The sequence below is a fragment of the Bidens hawaiensis genome, unplaced genomic scaffold (genome assembly GCF_021521415.1).
Source record: "Bidens hawaiensis isolate Kalapana, Puna unplaced genomic scaffold, B.hawaiensis_p1.1 tig00028110_1, whole genome shotgun sequence".
Classification (NCBI taxonomy): Eukaryota; Viridiplantae; Streptophyta; class Magnoliopsida; order Asterales; family Asteraceae; genus Bidens; species Bidens hawaiensis.
In genome coordinates, this window is record NW_027494578.1 from 131,248 (window position 1) to 152,974 (window position 21,727).

Sequence of the window (21,727 nt, forward strand, 5' to 3'; positions counted from 1 at the left end):
GTCGGTTTTAAAAAAAGCTAATTAATTTAATTATAATTCATAAATTCAATATTTTTTTATTCACCCGTGTAACTAGGGGTGTTCAAAATGCCCGAAATCGATTAACCCGACTTGAACCGAACCCAAATAAGCTAATTAAATTCGGGTTAAATATGGTCAAAAAGTATTAACCGGGTTATTCCGGTTAACCCGAATAGTTATTAGGGTCGGGTTTTGGGTCCGTCTTAGAGAAATAATCGAGTTTCGGGTTAACTTGTTTATCTTGTACGAATAGTATTTATATTAATAAGGATTGTCGCCCAAAGCCCACCTATAATTTACAAATCACAATGGATGCCTTAACTAAATTAAGCTCAACTAGTAACCATATCCGCACGTTGCAACAGGCCGAGTTGGTACCATGTTATATGTGCGTTGAGCATATTCATAAGATAATTTACTTTGTAGAGCATTCACATTAATTAGGCAGTCTACACCTTGCTTCATTACAAAAGATGAGATTGGTTTTAGTTACATTTGATGATGACAATACATGCTTGTATATGTACCAAAAATAAGCTTGCTTCTTCACTCCACGGTTGAAAGGATGTTTTTCTTCATAACATCTTAAAGATGATGTAAACATACAACATTTAGATATATGACTTTGATAGTAAACAGGTCTTGTTTACCTGTTCATCTTGAGAGCCAAACGAAAGATATCGTGCAAGTAAAGTTATTGCTCCAGATGTGATGGCGGTTTCAATAGAAGCAAACTTAGATCAAAATAATAAACGCCTTAGTTCACAAACAGCATTCATCTTCTTCTGAACTGCACCATTTTTTTCCCTAACGACAATTAAAGCAAATGAAAAAATATGTTATTAACTTAACCTGTGATCAGGTTACAGTTAATTAAGTTACTAAAAGGTCAACAATTAAAAATTTTAAGCTTCTAATGGATTGTTCTTCAATCCATTTGTGACACTTATCATACACAACTTTTCCCATTAATGTGCCCCTCAACAAAACCAACAATAAAAGAAAATAACGAAATAATAATGCTATCAAAAAGTTTATATGTACAATAGTGATTATTACCTGGATCAAATGTCCATGTAATAAATGCGCAATAAAACCCTTAATAGTGTTAACAATCTCAATAGAGAAGCATGAAATTATGTGATCTTTAAACTTAATAATGATGAATTGAAGCTTAATTAAAAATTTCAATAACTGATATATTTCAGATTCAACAATAGGTAAAATACCCTGTTTGATTCAAATATCAGAGCTACACTTGTTATTAATCTAAAATCAAAACAACATCAAACATAAATAATCATAAAAGAATAATTATTGTTTTGAGTTACCAGCCCCAAATGGCACTAAGAGTTTGAGAACCTCTAAACGTGTAATATTTTGATGGGTGGCTGAATACGCAAAAGACTAAATGCCGCAAACGCACATCAATATCGACTATGCTTCCGCTTCCGCCCACTGACGTTATTGACGCTTCCAGAATCACCAAAACCGGAACCTGTTTACTAATTAGGCGGTAAACTTTGAGTCAGCGACATGCAAACAATTTTACCCAAACTGAATCAAATAGCTAGATGAGCATACCCACAAAATTGAACAAATAAGTTGAAGTAAAGCAATATTATACAACAGACCTAAATCAACAACCGTTTACACCTTCAATTCAGACGATTAGAAACCCAAATCACTGGACGGACGTTGTTGGATCCTATTCCGGCTGAACCGGGGAAGGCTCCTAACGTATCACGAGAATGGGATCAAGTGATTAAAAGTGAAAGTGAGAGTGTATATTAATGATGATCTTTCTTCTATTTGTGAATGCCTTATACAAACAATCCTTGTTCTTATTTATAAACAAGTTAGATATACACAAAATCCTAAGGTTCGTAGCTTCCGGCTTGGTCCCTTAGTCCGATTTTCTTTCCTTCGAGCATTGTCTTCTTTGGCGATCTTTACCTCTTGGTCGCTGTCTCATATCACATGCTCCTCAGGCCACCCACCCGATTGGTCATGTTGCACGAGTTTCCCTCGCAATCTCTTTCCATCCACTTTGCCTTCTAGAACTATTTATATCTTTGGGCTCTCCTGAATTGGGCCTTGCTCAGGTTGTTGGGCTTGGTGCATGCCCATGAGCCCGTCTCATGGGTAGGCTCTTCAAGTCCCCCCAGTCTATTGTTCTCGTTATTCATGACAAGGATAATAGACTCATCGTGTATTCTCGTTCTTAGTTAAGCTTGTGTTCTTGTTATTCATCCGTGGGCTCTTGTTCTTCCTTTGGCCTGCTTGGTTAGGCCTCTTCTTCCCTTGGGCCCATTGCTTGATCCGGCCCCTCTTCTCTTTCTTTTGAATTTTTACGGTTCATCTTCCCTAGGCCATAATTAACCACCCCCTTGTCATTTCACCATTATTGACCCTCTCTCTTCTTCCCTTTCTATCCTAAAGTTCCGGCGATTTCCTTCTTCACTCACGTTTGTTCTTCTCCTTCCTTTGTTAATTATGATTCGTGACGGCCGATCGACTATTACATCAGCCATGTCCTCCGTCAGAATGGCTACCCTATGTTCGACTTACCAAATCCCCTTGTCTCTATCTCTAACTCTTCTTGGACCGGAAGACACAGCATGCAGTCGTCCTTGGTTTATCGCTCTTAATGCTAAAAACCTCGAGTTTGCCAACATCCGTTACCCTTTGACTGAATTCCAGTTAGCCTTGCTGAAACACCACCGATTATATTTTTCCCAAGTCCATCCCTTAGGGTTTCTTCATGTCACTCACTTTGAGGTTGCTTGCCGGGCCTTTGGTGGAGATCCTTCCGTTATTTTGTTCCGTCGGTTTTATCGCTTGAAAGCCGACGGCGACTGGTTTACTTTCGAACGACGGGCAAGCGGTAAGCATCCCCCTTGCACCTCCTACATTCCTTCAGGGTTTTACCCTAGGGAATGGAAAAACGGTTTTTTCTTTGTATCTTCTTCATTTGCCCCCGGCCTTACTCGCCGTCGTCATGTTGGTTCCCACATTGATGATCCCGCTCCCGGTTTCCCTACCGTTCATTATTCACTTTATAAATTGTTGATTAAAAACCCAACTGAAGCTGCCACCTACCTGGAGCCCCTGTTATACATGTCTGGACTGAGCAACATTTGGCCGGACCCGTTGACACGTCCTGCTATGTTTGACGGGGACCGAGGTTGGTGACCCCTGACTTCTGCCAATTGTATTAAATACTTTGCTCCACTCATGATTTTTCTTTTGTTGTTTTTTGGCAGAGATGGACTTGATAGAGATTCTTCAAAAACATCATGTGAAAGGGGCGGAGTTTGTTACCTTACCGATATCTGCAGGTGCCCCCACCCCGGCTACTCGTACCGGCGATGCCTCTTCTGACTCCGAGGCTCCTGGCTTTTCATCTGTGGCCGCTTCGGACTCCTTGAAACGCAAGAACGTGGTTTCTGAACTTTTTGACTCATCCCTGAAGAGTCGCCTTCGTAACTCCAAACGCTCTTATCTGGGTTCCACTGGACTGGGCTCTTCTACTGCCCCTGAGATCGTAGATGTTAACGACGATTTTTCCTTCCAAGTGTCTGATGCGGTTCCTGACCCCGTTGTTACTTCTGCTGTTGGTGATGAAAATCCTAAGGTTCGTAGCTTCCGGCTTGGTCCCTTAGTCCGATCTTCTTTCCTTCTGGCATTGTCTTCTTTGGCGATCTTTACCTCTTGGTCGCTGTCTCATATCCCGGGTCACACGCTCCTCGGGCCACCCACCGGATTGGTCATGTTGCACGAGTTTCCCTCGCAATCTCTTTCCTTCCACTTTGCCTTCTAGTTATATCTTTGGGCTCTCCTGAATTAGGCCTTGCTCAGGTTGTTGGGCTTGGTGTATGCTCATGAGCCCGCCTCATGGGTAGGCTCTTCAGACGTCATGGCCTCACTCCCCGCGCCAAAAGCCGATTACAAAAAATAAGCCGAAAGTAAGTCGTAGACGTCGATCACCACCACCACCACTATAATCGTCAAAGCCGAAAATATGACCGACGTAGACGGAAGCTGGCGAGCAGAGGAGAGACGGTGAGGGTTTCTTTACTCTCTGATTGTAGACGTGGGTGAAATTGATGTGATAGAAAGTGAAAACGTGGATGGTGCATAGTTTAGTTGTTAAAGAAATGGGTAGAGAACAGTCTGGAAGTTGTGCTTCATTTAATTATACATAAGGCATAGTGAATTGTACATTTAGCTACAGTGTAATTCCTCCCACATACCAAGTATGCATTTTAAATATATATATAATACGCAAGTCCATCTACAATACAAATCCAATAATTATAATCATACATATCACCAAAATATAAACAGACTTGATTTCTTGAATATTATTCATTGTTTTGTATTATGATATGCGGTGTAGTCACTTTCAACACAACTAATGGTGTGGTAAAAGAAAAATAAATGACATTGGTGTGGTAAAAGAGTTGTGCTTGAAAGGAAGTCTGTGTGTCGCTATGTATGATAATAGTTCTTCCGACTAGCAGAAAGTTGCATATACAAGTTAATTAATGAATATCTATGAGTATTTTTTATGCTTGCTTTCATGTTTGTACATTATGTATCTAAATACTCATTTTGGACATCTTATTGTATCTATTTAAATTAACCTCAAAATATAAAGCAACCAACCTAACTAACCTGAACCCGACGAATCAAACCTAATCAGGTCAGATAGCGAGGTTTAGTTTTTTTTAAACCCGGTTAACTCGAAACCCGATCGGGTTGACACTAGAGGTGCACAAACCAAGTTTTCTAATACTCGGTTTCGGGTATGACTAGATGTTGGAAAATCGGATATTGACCATACCTGGGTCAGGTTCGGGTCCGGGTACTGCCTCTAAAAACCATACTCTGTGTACCCAGGTTCAGGTCGGGTATAGAGCCGGATATTTGAATACCTACTTTCGGGTATTGATTGAGTTTTTTAAGTGGCTGCCCTTTTTCGAGGTACTTTTCAAGTAATTTTCAGTTACTTTTTAGGTAATTTCAGGTATTTGAAAACCTGTAGGTATTCTTGTTTTCCAGGCCCGGTTCAGGTTTGAGCCGATTAACACCGGTATATACCTAAAGCTAGAGTCGGTGAGTTTGGTCTTGAAATCGAGAAGGTACTACAAGTCCTTCGTCGTCCACAAGTTTGCCTTGGTTTATTATTGATTCGACAGAGAAGCAGGTAATAAATTTGTCTTTTATGTATTTACTCTAGCTTTTGATCTATAAATTAGGGTTACGTGGGTTTTACCCCAAATCGTGATAATTAATCTGATTTTGCAGAATTAATCAGTCATGGCACATAGAGTATTAAGAGACCTTGAGGCTGATGGTTGGGAACGCTCTGATTTCCCTATCATTTGTGAATCTTGCCTAGGCGACAATCCTTACATCCGAATGGTATCAACCCTTTCGTCTCTTTAATAAACGAGCGCGAGCATGTTCGGGGCCTAAACTAATCTTTCATTACTTTATTTATCTTGTAATGCAATGTTTATGTTTGATTTTTGTAATAACTTTATGCAGACAAAAGAGAACTATGGTGCAGAGTGCAAGATCTGCACCAGGCCGTTTACAGTGTTTATGTGGAGGCCTGGCCGTGATGCAAGATACAAGAAAACTGAGATTTGCCAAACTTGCAGCAAGTTGAAAAATGTCTGTCAAGTCTGTGTTCTGGATCTGGAATATGGTTTACCCGTTCAGGTTCGTGATACTGCACTCAGTATCAACTCCAATGATTCCATTCCCAAGAGTGATGTCAACCGGGAATACTTTGCAGAGGAACATGATCGCAGGGTATGACAATTTACACTATGTATAGCAAGGCTTTATTTGTTCTAAGTTCAATTTGAGTATGCCGTGTGATTTAGGATAGAGTCAATAGACATGAATCTGATTCTCGAATTTAGACTATAAAATCTTTTATTTATGTCTAGTTTAAATTTACTTAACCTTTTAAGGGGTTGGCACACGTAAGCGACTGATTTCTTCTAGCACAGGCTTCATGTAGGGTTGTTCATCGGTTTGGTTTATTTTAGGCTAACTGGTTCGGTTCATTTTGTTTTGAATTTGATTCGGTCAACCAAACTGAACCGAATAAGTTTAACCGAGCTGGATAAGAATTCGATTTGGTTTTGGTTAAAAACCAAGTTAAACAGTTTCAACTGAGTCAAAAAAATAATACACATTTATTAACTAATTCACTCCAAAGACAAAAGGTAGAGAAATAGTAGCAAAGCTGTAAGTAATAAACATAACATTAGCTGAAGGGTGAAAACCAATTAGCCAGTTAAGTTTAATCTTAAAAAAGCTTGATCTTGTCTGAGAAAACAATAAGCATTCTTAATATTCTTGAAGCAAACCAACGCCTACAGGTGATTCGAACTTTTAGTACTAAAATAATGTTAAGGAGCAATTTGAGAAGTTTGCTACTAAGATACAAAATTGAAGTGTCAAACGAAACTTTTATAAGAGTAGCTGGTAGCATTTAGGTTTTGAATTTTTTAATTCAGAATGCAAATTTAAGACAAAGATTTGAAGAACATTAAGCAAAAAAACCTAAGACTAACTTGCAAACACATACTAGAATTCAGAACAAATTATTTTCAAAACAGATAGATCTGAAGTGTGAGAAATGAACTTAAGGAGTTGGGACTTAAAATTATAACCTATCAGTTACCAGAGTCCAGATTGCAGGCAAGGGGAGTTAGGATGGGTTTTCTTTTATTTAGAATACTAAAAGCTTTTTACAGTTAAAAGTGGAGTGGGTTGAGTGGATTGAGAGTGACCCAAAATCTACTTATGTCAATTTGTACAAAGATTTTTATTGCGGATGTAATAATATTGTTCAACTAAACATAATTTGCATGTCTACTAGTTTTCGAAAAAGAATAGAAAGTATTTGCACTTTGCAGGTCAACCTAATAAAGCCCATTCTATTAAGTGACCCGTTTCAACCTAAATCTGTTTCTTGCCACCTATAATTCTTAATATCACTGATTATAAATTGTAACTTTACAAGATTTTGTGAAGTTAATGTTTTTTACAGTATCCTGAAATCATAATTAATTTGTTTATTCCCACAGGCAAGGGCCGGTCTAGATTATGAGTCTTCATACGGTAAGGTTCGCCCAAATGATACGCTTTTGAAGCTTCAAAGAACCACACCGTATTACCAGAGAAACCGGGCACATATTTGCAGTTTTTATATCAGAGGTGAATGTACACGTGGCGCTGAATGCCCGTACCGTCATGAAATGCCCGTCACTGGAGAGCTATCCCAGCAGAATATCAAAGATCGATACTACGGGTATGTAATTTTTGACTAGGGGTGTAAACGAGCCGAGCTCAAGCTTAATTAGGCGCATGCCTGGCTCGTTTTGACTTGAGAGCTCGAGCTCGGCTTGTTATGAGCTCTATTTTTAAAGTTTGAGCTCTGCTCGTGAGTCCTATTTTCAAGCGCAAACAAAGCTCGTTTATGATTTCTTTACTAGTTTACATACATTTTTTTATAATTATTTTTATCTGTTGAGAAGAACCTTAAAACGAGCCTAAGCTCAGCTCGAGCTTGTGTGCAGCACCTTAAACAAGCCAATGCTTGGCTCGAGTTCTAATCTAATACATAGAAGTCGAAAAGAGTTATATCTGAAAATACACTGGGCTTGTTAAGGCTTAATGAACCTAAGATTTTCCCATACAAGGCTTAAGCTTGGGCTCGATAATTAAACGGACTTTATGCGAGGCTCGGGATTGGATAGTTTGCACCCCCTGCTTTTGACACATTAAGTATGTTATCTATATTTATGACTATAATCAAATATTATTATTGTGATTGCAGAATCAATGATCCAGTTGCATTGAAATTGTTAAACAAAGCTGGTGATATGCCTGCTTTAGAACCACCCGATGATGAAAGTATCAGAACATTGTATGTCGGTGGGCTCGATGCGAGAATTTCAGAGCAGGATCTTAGAGACGAGTTTTACTCACATGGTGAGATCGAGTCGATTAAGATGGTGGCTCAAAAGGCGTGTGCGTTTGTCACTTACACGACCCGAGAAGGGGCTGAGAAGGCGGCTGCAGAATTATCAAACAAGCTTGTGGTTAAAGGTCTTAGGTTGAAACTGATGTGGGGCCGACCACAAGCGGCTAAACCCGAGGGTGAAACAGGTTCGTCAGTTGCTCATGGTGGTTTATTGCCTCGGGCGGTTATATCGCACCAGCAGTATCAGATGGTGGCTCCACCGCCACCGGGTACCTCGAGTAGTCAGGATCAGCAACCGCCGCCACACATGCAGTATTTTAATATTCCGCCACCGCCATCTCAGCATGAGAGGATGTACTATCCGTCTATGGATCCTCAGAGGATGGGGGCGGCAGTCACAAACCACGAAGGTGGTGGTTCGGGTGTGCCGTATGCTGCCTACCCGCCGCCACCTCAAGGTGGTGGTGATCAATATTACCAACAGTATTATTACACACCACCACCTTCTTATGGGTACATGCAACCGTCTTCTGCACAATCATATGAACAATACCCCTCCACAGTGGCTCCAACCGAACCCACCAATGAGCAGGCTCCAACTGGACCCACCGATGAGCAAGCTTAGCGGCAAGAACGGCCACCCTCGGGTTGTTTTGTTGCCATCGTAGAAAAAAAAAGTTGTTTTGTTTTATTGGTAAAACGGTTGATGTGAGAGTAGGAAACCTTGGTTCATTTTGCTTTTAACGCATCGATTACTTCTATCTTTGATTATGTTTTCTTGTTACATTTTTCATTTGGTTTTTATTCTCACTTGTGATGAATTATGAAGGTGAAATCGGCCTCTTTACTCTTAAGCTAATTCTAGTTATGATCTCTAATAATCTCTATAACAAAATATTTATCAAGATTGTAAGGGAGAAATTTAAAATCAAGATGCTTTTGATATGTCTTTATGGCCATAGCAGCAATTTACTTACGAGTGGTAACTTGCATTTCTTTAGCATTTGTTCATTAGTGTTAAGTTTCCATCTCAACTAATTGGATGAGATTTCAACTTTTCTTCTAGATCTGTCAGTGGTCAGCCTTAACAAAGTGCAATTTTATGTGCGACATCGGAGTGCTATTGACCAAAACATTATTGGCTTAACATAGCAAGAGATTGTATATTTTTCAAATACCTTAAACTGAAAAGGATTGTACGCACAATCGAATGTCTATATAAGATATTTAAGACAACATGAACACTCTTGTTTACAACCATCTCATAGCAAATATAAAGAGTTGGATTTATTTACTTTTTGCTTAACTTGGAAATTTAAATTGAAATAATATCAATTAATTAAGCATAAAGTGTGCTTAGTTTAGATCTTCCTATATCAGTTAGTCTTTTATTGTCGCTTAAGTTAAGATTAAGTAATGTCACCTAACTCAATTTATTTATTCTGTTAAATTTTGTGAAATGATCATAATGTCCATGTTAGTAAAAGTAATGATATATTTATAAACTAAATAAACAAAGACATATTAAAAATAAGGGAAAATGGCCCAAATAGCCCATATTGCCCACCCCGATCCCCAAAATAGTCATCCAAACCGTCGGATCCGATGGAAGATATAATGGATCCGACGAAATTAGAAGATGACAGATTTCTCAACAACATATGCGATTCATGGGGAAAAAAACAATATGAATGTATTCTCCTCGAAAAAAAAACGATTTACACTATTGATTTGCTTGATTTTTGTAGAAAATAAGAAAGATGGAGATGGAGATTAGTTATGGAAGTTTAGGGTTTGAGAGATAGGAGATGAAGAGTTTCGTCATATGAGAAAAACGTTGGTGGCTGATAAAGAACACTCATCCATTGGGTTGGATGGCTATTTTGGAGATTTTGTGAAGGTGATGACTATTTTGGGTATTTGGGTGTTCAATATGGTTATTTGGGTCATCTTTTCTTAAAATAATAGTCAATTTTGCCTCCAACACTTCATTTTCTCCGTGCATTTCCAGTACCGCCATCATTTCACAAAAAATTAACCAAAAAAAAAAAAAAGAAAAAGTGAAGAGTTAGATGGCATTGTTTTAATTGAAACAATAATTAAAGATCGAACTGATATAGCAAGAATTAAACTTTTAAACTAAATTAACTTATTTTGACATACCACGTGGACGAAAACCACTATTTACTCAACTTTTTTCTCCTGGATAGTAATTTGGCATGCCATGTTGACGAAAACCACGATTTTTCTCAACTTTTTTTCTACCGGTACCTAACAGGGCGGGACGTGACAGAACTGCCCATCCCATGTGTTTCTATGCTTCTAGCTCATGAAGAAATGGATGATTAAATTTAATCCTCATAAGTTTAAATCTATCAAACACCTAAAATCATAATCCCTTTTACTACAAACTAGTAAAAGAGCCCGCGCTTCGCAACGGGTATGAAATATAGCAACGGTAAACATGAACAAAATTGTAACCCGTTTCAAATTCCAAGCTACTAATCTGATAATCCTCATAACTTAAAAATGAACATAAATTGCAAGCGGAAAATTTCATCTTCAAGTTTCCTCTTGTTCCTGCAGCCACGAAAACAAACAATTGCGACTCACTTGATTAAAAGTAATGTAAATTAAAACTACTACTACAAGTAAATAACTAAATTTGCAATTTGCATACGCTGTTTTGACCCCGTTGTTGGCAGATGTCAGCCTACAAATGGGTTGATATCTATCATTTTATAGTTGAATGGGTTGATTCACATTATGTTCCATCTTTACTAGGGTAAACCGGCAATAAAAGAAACAAAAATAAAAGGCTTAACCAAAAACAGGTCAAACGGATTGAATGTCAACAAATCATATAATTAAGTGGTCTTGAGGGGAAAAAAGTAACTGATTACCTTTTGAGGCCATTCTCATCTCCATCTGTAGTGAAGTTAGTGTAAACAGCATCGCACATGCACCATCCAAATCAGTCGAGTAATCCTGGTAACTGTTATTTCATTGCTAACTATTCACCTTTTTCTTTTGTTGGTGATAAAAGGTTTGCATATGTCAACAGCCCTGTTCCACATTCATATTTGAGTTGAATATTAAGAAATATAATAATGATCTTTACACTAACAAGGATTATTGGAAATATTTTTTGGTACAATTCTCCAACTCTAGAAAGGTGGACTTATATATGGCAAATGGTGTGGGCATTTTCAAGATCCTGCATAAAAGCGACAAATAATGATCATTAGTTCATGATCATAGAGTACCATGAGTACATACTTATTTTGAGCTGCAGCTACATCCTGTCGCTATATCTCACCATATCTACAAACTTGTCTAATTTACCAATTTGTATAATTTTGTGCCTGCATATTATATATTCAAGTTTGATCTCATAGTGGCAACAAAAACTATCATTTGAACATCTTTCAAAAGCTATAGGTATATAAAACAAAATAAAAAAAGTGTTCATTTTAAACTTAAGAGTTAGACATGTTAGTCACAAATTGAGTGATATCATTCAAAATGAGCATGACTATCCAAACACCTCAACTGCAATAAATATATGCAAGGCAAAAGTGTAAAATAAACCTGCATATTAGAACATGCAGTAACGGCCTTGGGTTGAGTTGCAACTGTATAAAGTTTATAAAGTAAAAACAGAACCTGTTGTTGACCCGTGAGATTACCCAAACCAAAGTTTGTGTGTCGTAAATCAGCCTGTCATGACTCACACCTATTTTTAACGCGTGACACAACCCAACCAACTTATAATGAACCCTTCTGTCAGTTTTATAGTAGTAAACTTTTTTCTAATTCATGTAGTATATTCTTATAAGTTTTGAGAACAAATAGCATGCCTCTTTTCAACTTAAAAAATTTTAGGTAATCCTTTTAGAGAACAAAAATAACATATAAAATTAAACTTGATTTAGTTGGAGATTAAAATCAAAGCAACACCAGGTATCTATAACTCATCCAATTACCTTTCTAATGTCATTTTGATGAATTGTATTTGCAGCAACTTGACCAATAGTCTTGGTCATCTGTATCTCGAAATGAATCAGCTCACAAGCGCCTCAAAATAGCGAAAATAAATAAATAAAGATCGATTAAATGCATATTGAAGTCGCAATAACAATAAATACAATTTACATGGAAATACTAATTTGCGACTCTGACTATTAGACAGAATATGTTTAGTCATAAGGGATCTGAATATGTAGAGTCAAGGGATATGGATGGTTTGTAGGTTTCAGTTGTAATCCCTTTATATATCCCTATATTCATCTTGTACATAGACATTCAAATACAATATACAATTACCAAGTTTTACTTGGTATCAGAGCCTAGTCTCTCTGCCGCCACCCCGCCGACACAACAGTCCGGCTCTCTTGTTTTCTGACACAGCCAAACAATGGCTCTCCTTGCTGCATTTACCACAACTGAGAAAACAGCCCATAATTCTCATAAGTTTGGTTTCACCTTATCACCAACAAACTATGGCTATTGGAAGACCATGATCCAACCCTTTTTGGTTACCAATAATCTGTTTGGTTATGTGGACGGAACCATACCGTGTCCACCAGAAAATATAGGTTCTGCCACTAGTTCTGGAAAAGACAAAGATGAACCAACTTCCAATCCAAACCCTAATTTCTCGACATGGACTGCCAATGATGCCCATGTTCGGATGCTGATCATATCTACCATCTCTGAGGCATCCTTCCAGCATGTTCAGGGACGTACTTCACGAGATCTTTGGCTCTCTCTTGAATGTGCGTATGCGCCTCATACTTCCTCAAGAGAATTTACTCTTAAAACACAACTGCTTAAGATCCAGATGCAAGGTGATGAAACTTCCTCAGCCTATCTCACCCGAGCCCAGGGATATGCAGATGCTTTGGCCAATATTGGAGAACCTGTGAAAGAAAAGGATCTTGTCCTGCTTGTGATATCAAGACTTCGAGAAGAATACAACAGTTTCAAAACAACTATTCTGACTCGTCAATTTCCAACTGCATTTACCGAACTTCATGGTCTTTTATCTGACCATGATCACATGGTCAAGAAATCCCTACCTGATATCTCTCCTGCTCAGGCGTTCACTGCTGTTACAAACAGCCATGAATCTGCTGCCTCCTCCACTACTAGTGTCTCTCGCTCTCAACCAGCACTTCAACAACTACAACTAGTTGGTCAGCTTGGCCTTACACTACAACCCGCAACTCAGCAGGTTTCACCATCCCCACAAGCCTTTTACTCTAATCGGTCTGGTGGAAATAGGGGTCGTGGTCAATATAATCGTCGTGGTAGGGGTAATTACAACACCAACCGTAACCAGGGAGGAGGAAATCGTAGCCAGTTCTCTTGGGCTTCAAACCAAAACACCGTTTATGGTACATGTACCAGGTGTGGTATTGCTCATGTTCCTTCACTATGCCCCAACCGTGACCCTGCCACACTAAGGGGAAGACAACCTTCAGCCAACTTTGCTGATTACCGCTCACAAGCATCATCCTCTTGGCTTCCTGACATGGGTTCCACTAATCATGTTGCACCAGATCTCTCCGACTTTGATGGTGCACAACCGTATCATGGCGAAGACAATCTTCATGTTGGCAATGGTAAGGGGTTACCCATTCTACATATTGGTTCCTCTCGTTTTTACTCACCAACCAAAACTTTTTCTCTCACAAATATTCTTCATGTTACCGAAATTAAACAAAAACTTCTTTCGGTTCAAAAATTCTGCCATGATAATAATGTGTTTTTTTGAATTTCACTCTACTTTTTTTGCTGTGAATGGCATATTTACACGCACCACCCTCCTCACGGGTCCAAGTAATGGTGGGCTATACTCCTTTTGTCTTCCTAGGGTTGAGCATGTTCACAAAGTTGCCTTTTCAACCACACGTGCTTCCTCCACCACATGGAAACAAAGACTTGGTCATCCACATAAAGAACTTTTACAATTTATGCTTTCTAAGTACTGTTTACCGCTTTCTAATAAGAGTTCTGTTTCTTTTTGTAATTCATGTCCAGTTGGAAAATCTTCCAAACTTCATCTGTCACCATCTACTTATAAAAGCAATGGTATTTTGGATTTAGTTTTTTGTGATGTGTGGGGACCTGCTCCCGTTACCTCTTCTGATGGGCATCGTTATTTTTTATTGTGTGCTGATCATTTTTCCCGGTTTATGTGGATTTTCCCGTTAAAACTTAAATCTGATGTGTATGCCACCTTTAAATGTTTCTAGCGATGGTTGAACGGCAATTCCACACTAAGTTAAAATCCGTTCAAACCGATTGGGGAGGAGAATTTCGGAATCTTTCACAGTTTTTCTCCTGTCTCGGTATCATCCATCGATTATCTTGTCCACATACGAGTGAACAAAACGGTTTTGTAGAGCGTCGTCATCGACATGTGGTTGAAACCGGTTTAACCTTACTTGCCCAATCAAATGTTCCACAACGTTTTTGGCATTACGCTTTCGACACCGCTGTTTACTTAATTAATCGAATGCCATCCCGTACAAACTCAAACACCTCTCCTTTTGAACAAGTGTTCAATCATAAACCTGATTTCTCTTTCCTTCGGGTTTTTGGGTGTCAATGTTACCCTCATCTTCGTCCTTACAACAAACACAAAATGAATTTCCGCTCCACATCTTGTGTGTTTCTTGGGTATAGCACCTCTCATCATGGCTATAGATGCTTTGATCCTACTTCTGATCGCATCTACGTCGCTCGCCACGTTCGTTTTAACGAATCAAACTTTCCTTTCCATACTTCCCACACCCACACCGACCCTCCAACTACACCAACTCAATCTCCCTATGTTTCGTCCTACCCAACTGATTTTTCTCCATTAGCTGCAATACCTACAAATCAATTCATTCCAGCCCAAACAACTCCTCCTCACACCAACAACCCAATCTACTTCAGCCCCTTCCACACCACCACCCTCTCCTCAAGCCCAAATACAACCAGAAGCTGCAAACCCATCTCTTACAGCCCAATCTCCGCCGTTTCGCACATACAGCAGGCGTCCCAAACCAGCAGCCCCTGTCTCCTCTTCCGACCAGCAGCCTGCTGCTCCCGTTTGCTCTTCTGACCAGCCCTCTCAACCTCGTGTTCGTCCTAAAAACCTTCGGTCTAACCCTAAACAAACCACCAAATATAATGCTCATTCCTTTCACACCTATACCACTATTGGTTCTGTTACCGAACCCACCTCATTTACCATTGCTAACAAAGATCCTAAATGGCGTCATGCTATGGCTGAAGAGTACTCAGTCCTAATCAGGAATGGCACCTGGACCTTAGTTCCTCGGGGTCAGAATGTTAATATAGTTGCTTGCAAATGGGTGTACAAATTAAAACGTGACCAAACTGGAGCCATTAAGCACTACAAAGCACGTCTTGTTGCCAAGGAGTTTCACCAACAACCGAGTATTGATTATCACGAGACCTTTAGTCCAGTTGTGAAATCCACAACTATACGTGTTGTTCTTTCACTCGCTGTTACCAGACGATGGCCACTCCGACAGTTAGATGTGCAAAATGCGTTTCTTCATGATGATCTCAAAGAAAAGGTTTACTTGCAGCAACCACCTGGTTTTGTTGATCCACACAAACCAGATCATGTATGCCTACTTCATAAATCTTTGTACGGGCTCAAACAGGCCCCGAGAGCTTGGTTTCATCGCCTCTCCACGGCTTTACATGCCCTCGGTTTTAAAGGGTCCAAAACTGACCCATCTCTTTTTATTTACTCGGCACGAGGCACCCTCTTATATATGCTGGTGTATGTTGATGACATTATTCTAACAGGTAACAACACTACAGCCATTAATAATGTTGTGCACAGCCTTAGCAAGTCTTTTGCTGTTCAAGATGTGGGCCCTCTTTCCTATTTTTTTGGTATTGAAATCAGCCCCAAAGGTGCCGACATGCTTCTTTCCCAAAAGAAATACATTATGGAACTCCTCGATCGAACGGGCCTATCTAATGCCAAACATGTGCCCTCTCCCATCACAACCACCGCTAACTTGGCTCTTGGTGATAGTCCACCATTTGATAATCCGGTTAAATACCGGCAGATAGTTGGGGCACTTCAATATGTGACTCTTTCACGCCCGGATATCACATTTGCAGTCAACAAAGTCTGCCAGTTTATTCACTTGCCTACTGATAACCACTGGTCTGCAGTTAAACGAATCCTTCGTTACCTTCAGGGCACAGCCGACTATGGTCTTCTGTTACAACACAAGTCTGGTTCTCGCTTGCATGCTTACATGGATGCTACTTTTAACTCCCTCAGCGCCTTTTCTGATGTTGATTGGGCAGGTTGTCCAGATGACCGTCGATCCACTGGGGGATTTGCAATATATCTTGATTCAATCTAGTGTCCTGGTCTGCTAGAAAACAAAAGACTGTCTCTCGGTCATCAACAGAATCCGAATATAAAGCCCTAGCAGATACGGTTGCTGAGCTCACTTGGCTTGAAACCCTCTTGCGGGAATTGTGTGTTCCTATTGCCTCGGCCCCCACTTTGTGGTGTGATAATTTGGGTGCTACTTACTTATCGGCGAATCCTGTTTTTCATGCACGTACCAAACATGTGGAAGTTGATTTCCATTTTGTTCGAGAAAAGGTAGCACAAGGGAAACTCTCAGTTCAGTTTATTTCTACACATGATCAGATCGCTGATGTATTCACAAAGCCGCTGCCTTCACAAAGATTTCTTCTATTACGGTCCAAGCTACAGGTCGCTTCCCGGCCTTAGCTTGCGGGGGAATATTAGACAGAATATGTTTAGTCATAAGGGATCTGAATATGTAGAGTCAAGGGATATGGATGGTCTGTAGGTTTCAGTTGTAATCCCTTTATATATCCCTATATTCATCTTGTACATAGACATTCAAATACAATATACAATTACCAAGGTTTACTCTAACGATGAGACAACACAGAAATTACGTTGCCCTAATCGAATTTCAGGGATAACAAATGGGATTGATTACCTTGAAACAGATGAGAGAATGATAACAGAGCAGCAATGACCGGCTTTAATCGATGTCAGTAACTACATCTTCATATTGCCTTTCAATTTATTAGAGATTGATTTGATGCAATCGTCTGAATTATAATAGGGCTTCAATGATTGATGCGTTTCAAATGTTCAATCGATAGGGGGAGAGAGAGCAACAGTTTTTGTTGGGATTGATTGCACCATAAATATTGCAATTGAAGGTAAGGCAGACGTGGCCATTGATTGCAAGCCTGAAACGTTAGCCTTGAGTCGCCGGTGGTGAACCATAATAAATGTTAACGGTGTCTCCCCTAAAATGGTAAATTACCATTTTGTTTATTCAATGTGTTTTATATGTAATATAGATTACAAACTACACCCTATTACAAACACATTAATTGAGTTTTAAGAGTTCCACAACTTAAAAAGCAAACAAGATTCTCAGCTTCCATATCAAACATGAAAGATCAACACAAACTCAATAATCCCATGAACCCAACCTAATGTTACTTCTTGTTAACAAGTTCTTATTTCTTCATAAATGATGCAATTGCAGCACCAATGGAGCTATTGTGGGAAGAATCACGAGCACGGTGAACCAATGAATGTGGTCTGGTCCATACAGACTTATTATTCTCAGGGAACAAAGACGCGAATAATTCTAAAACTATCGCGTTATCATAACGTTTGTGCAACTTCTCATACAATTTGGCTTTCTCACGGACGTCTAGTACCTCCTGCGTTCATAATAATAATAATAATCGTGTTATCCATAGAAACTTTAGGTCAGTTTGGAGGTTGTGTCCTTTAACTTCAATAATTACAAAAAACATCCTTTTTTGAAACATATTACATCCTTTCCAGTAATAGTTGTTAGATTTTCTATTAACTTTTTTTTTAAATGACAGTTTAACCCTACAACTAAAAGACATAATTTGTAACTTTCAGAATTCTTTTCGTTTTCTGAAAATTATAAATACTTGTCCTATAGTAGTAGGCGCAAAACTGTCATTTATAAAAGTTTTAACAGAAAATCTTAACTTCTGCTAGTGGAAAAAACATTATGTATTACAACATTTTAAATAAAATATCTACATTTTTTGTTAACACTTTTTTAAACAACAATTTTACCCCTACAAATAAACGACATATTTTGTAACTTTCAGAATTCTTTTCTTTTCCTGTTTTCTTTTTCTGAAAATTACAAAGCCTGTCCTTCAGTTGTAGGGCTCAAACTACAATTTTAAAAAAAGATAACAGAAAATCTAGCCTCAGTTAATGGAAAGAACGTAATGTGTTACAACATTCAAATAAAGACGTTTTTGCAATTATTGAAGTTAAAGAACATAACCTGCAAAGTGTAATATACTATAAAAATGAAACAAAAACAGCATAATTACCTTATGTTTCTGATGATCAACAGGTGCACTTTCGACCTCCTGCTGTTTAGTTTTCTCTTCATTATTTGAATCATCCTTGGCATCACCTGCTTCCTTCATCTGTACATCTTCGTGTTTCTCCGATATAGCATCTTGCTCATTTTCTTTATTTCCATCCAATGTTATCTTCTCGTTCTCGTTTTCTTCTCGTTGTTTACTTTCCAAGGTGCTATGCGTCTCCTTTTCCGCCTTTAACTTCTCTTCTTTATCTTCCATTTCAACATCCGCATCTTGATTCTGTGAATTGTCAGTACTTGATGACGTGTCATCACCGGTAGGACTTCCAACCGTTGAAGTTACCTCATGTATGGCCTGCTTGACCAACCCGTCACTCATTTCTTGATCATCACCAGGATTCATAGTTTGCTCGCGCTCTTGCCTTCGCCTCATCATGATGCATATCGCACATAAACAATCATCCTTGTGGCGCTTCACTCTACCAAAAATATAGAAAATGCAATATTAATAATTATTTTTAACAACTTTAATAAAGCAAAAATTAATACCCTTGACGCTTCCGTGACTTGTTTTTTAAATGCCCACCCTTGTTAGTTGACTTTCCTTGACTGGATACGTTTCCATCCTTCATGTCTCCTGCAACAAGTATATGCATCAAACTAGTTAAAAAAATGTTTGCAGGTCAATCCAACCCTTTATGACTGACCCGTTTTCATAGAAATGGATACTCAGACTGTTACCTAGCTGTGGTTCATTATACAGCCCTGCAGCAGACCAATACTTTGAAAAATTCTTTTTAACTCGTTTCATGAGTTCAAGAATGTAATCACCTTTATTATTATACTTGTAGCAATTCTCCCATATAAATTGTACATCCTTGTACACATCCTCTGAGTTCATATACTTGATACCGCTTTCAAGGTTGCTATAAATGGTCCCAAAATCCATAGGTGTTTTGATCACATCAAAATAATCCTGTCCCATAAAAATAAAGACAAATATAAATCCATAAATATCATTATATACAGTTCAAATTCTATATAAAAAGAGGTCAAACTTACAGGTATTCCAAGAGCAACAGGGTTCACTGGAACATTAAAAGGCTCTGATGCGTCCATTTTCATAACCTTCTTGATAACCTAAAACAGATAATAACAATAATAACACGATGAATCTTGAGAAATAAATAAATCATAGATAAAAAAAAGATGTGATATTTAAGGTACCTCTAGGGAAGCATTAAGCTCTTGCTTGTTATAAACAGAAACAGAATCCCGAGAAACCGACTCGGGTTCTTTCTGATGTGTTTTCTCCACCTGAGGTACTACAGTATTACTACAAGGACTCAAACCTGAAGTAAAACCCTTGGAAGTTTTTATCTTTATGCTCCCGGGTTTTTTTGGTTGAGTGGCGGGACCGACTACGTTGATTTCAGGAACCGAGTTCGCACTATCTTCTACCTACTCACTAACCACTTTTTTTTCAAGACCAATCTGCTGGCTACCTTTATCCGTATCACTGGGTGTATGTGCATCCGAAGAAGTCACCTGAGGTTCTAACGCTTTAGACTGTTTGATTCTGACTTTGACTCGATTATACACCAATCTTCCTACTGGTTTATCAGTTACTGCAGCTACACTGACAGACAGAGGTTTTTCGGGCTGATCGGTTCCGGTTGACGGGGTTGCAATATCAGGTTTCGAATGCTTTTCATCTTTTTCATTATCACTGGGACCTGATGTGTCTTCCATGCTTAAGTTATCAACGTTTGGATCGGGTTCCGTTAGTCCCGCCGCCTTTGAGGCCTTTTCGGTTGTTTGTTTCTTTCCATGCTTTCTCTTCATGTTTAAAACCTCTAATTTGTTTAAAGACAAGAAAAAGAATGAAACAACGTTAACAAAGCAACTAAACTTATGTGCATATGAGTGTGTCTATATCTAAACTGTATTATAACGCATATGAGAAAGAAAGACAAAAAAGGTAATTTTACAAATTTTAAGAGTTGAGGCGATTACAACATATGGTACCATCACTGTAAACATGTTAAATGATCGGCTGCCTCTAGTAAACTAAAGACATTATTTAATAGCTAATTTGCTTCAATTTATTCGAAACAGAAATAGATGATTGAGTTAGGATTAGGCATTAGAAATCTACATGTCTATATTCAGTTCATCCATGGACTCTACTCATTCAATTGGGCCTATTGATCCAGTTTTGTTTCGCAATTTTATCAGCTTTTATATCCGTATAAAATTGCCGAAAATTTCTATTTTCCTTGAATGTGTGTGAGTTCCGAGCAGCATCAAGCGGGTTGGGCAGCTCTCTAGAATACTAAACCTGATAATCTGAATCTAGTGCTTTCATATTGAATAATAATAATAACAACAAGTACTAAAGTTGGATTAAACAATCAAGATCGAGAATTGAGACACAAAATAAGGTGAAATAAAGAAACCCTAGTAAATTGGAGGGAAATTAATATAACCTGAAGATGAAGTGTCACAGATTCACTATTATTATTATTATTATTATTATTATTATTATTATTATTATTATTATTATATGTTTAACGCCGAATTCCGGTTTTCTTTCAACTCAACTGATTTTCAATTTGTCAATTTGAATTGAACGCAACGCAGATGAAACAAACGGGGCTTTCTTTTCTTTTGACTATAGCCTGTAGGGATGGGGATTAGTTCGGATGGGGCTTACAATTAAAAAGAACGGGCCGAGCTATATAACCTGAGGTGGGCTTTATAGACCGGGGTATATGCATTTTTCAGTGCCAAAGCCTAAATCCTGAACCGGATCCAAACCTATTAACTCAAAATTATCAGAAAAATATCTCAAAATATGCAACTCTTTAAATATATCTTATCTATATCTGAAAGATACCCATAAATAGGGTATTGAAATGCTTGAGTATAGATTGCCCGGTTCAATACCCTACCCGAAACGATGACACCGGGTATGATTTCTCAAGACAATAATCGGGCGCGAACCCGGTCCCGTACCAGGAACCAGGCATTTAAATACCCTGAATTGTGCACCTCCAGGTTATAGTCTAAAAGTGCAAGGACGTTGGTAATATTGTAAATAAATAAATCAGATTGCTATTAAGATTCAGATAGTTGGATTCGGGAGAAGAATCCCGATTTTTCAAAACCCTAATAATTTAATGTTTTGAACGTGTTATTAATTCATCATTCAAAATTTTGCAAATGTTAATTGTTAAATTAATTAGAAATCTATAAG

At 38.5% G+C, this 21,727-nt stretch overlaps 2 protein-coding genes across 2 annotated transcripts; one reads left to right on the forward strand and one right to left on the reverse strand.

Annotated features, from left to right (window-relative positions):
* The first annotated feature begins 5,327 nt into the window (after positions 1-5,327).
* Positions 5,328-8,691, forward strand: LOC143576412 (zinc finger CCCH domain-containing protein 40-like). The gene is made up of 4 exons (XM_077060506.1): positions 5,328-5,451; positions 5,578-5,847; positions 7,137-7,360; positions 7,889-8,691. The coding sequence occupies exons 1-4, from the start codon at positions 5,347-5,349 to the stop codon at positions 8,658-8,660; spliced, it is 1,371 nt and encodes a 456-aa protein (XP_076916621.1). The 5' UTR covers positions 5,328-5,346; the 3' UTR covers positions 8,661-8,691.
* A 1,720-nt stretch (positions 8,692-10,411) lies between these two features.
* Positions 10,412-20,313, reverse strand: LOC143576413 (uncharacterized). The gene is made up of 7 exons (XM_077060507.1): positions 19,696-20,313; positions 19,531-19,608; positions 19,210-19,444; positions 19,018-19,105; positions 18,473-18,947; positions 17,447-17,809; positions 10,412-10,439 (listed from the first exon to the last, which is right to left on the reverse strand). The coding sequence occupies exons 2-6, from the start codon at positions 19,591-19,593 to the stop codon at positions 17,600-17,602; spliced, it is 1,071 nt and encodes a 356-aa protein (XP_076916622.1). The 5' UTR covers positions 19,594-19,608; positions 19,696-20,313; the 3' UTR covers positions 10,412-10,439; positions 17,447-17,599.
* Between the last annotated feature and the right edge of the window lie 1,414 nt (positions 20,314-21,727).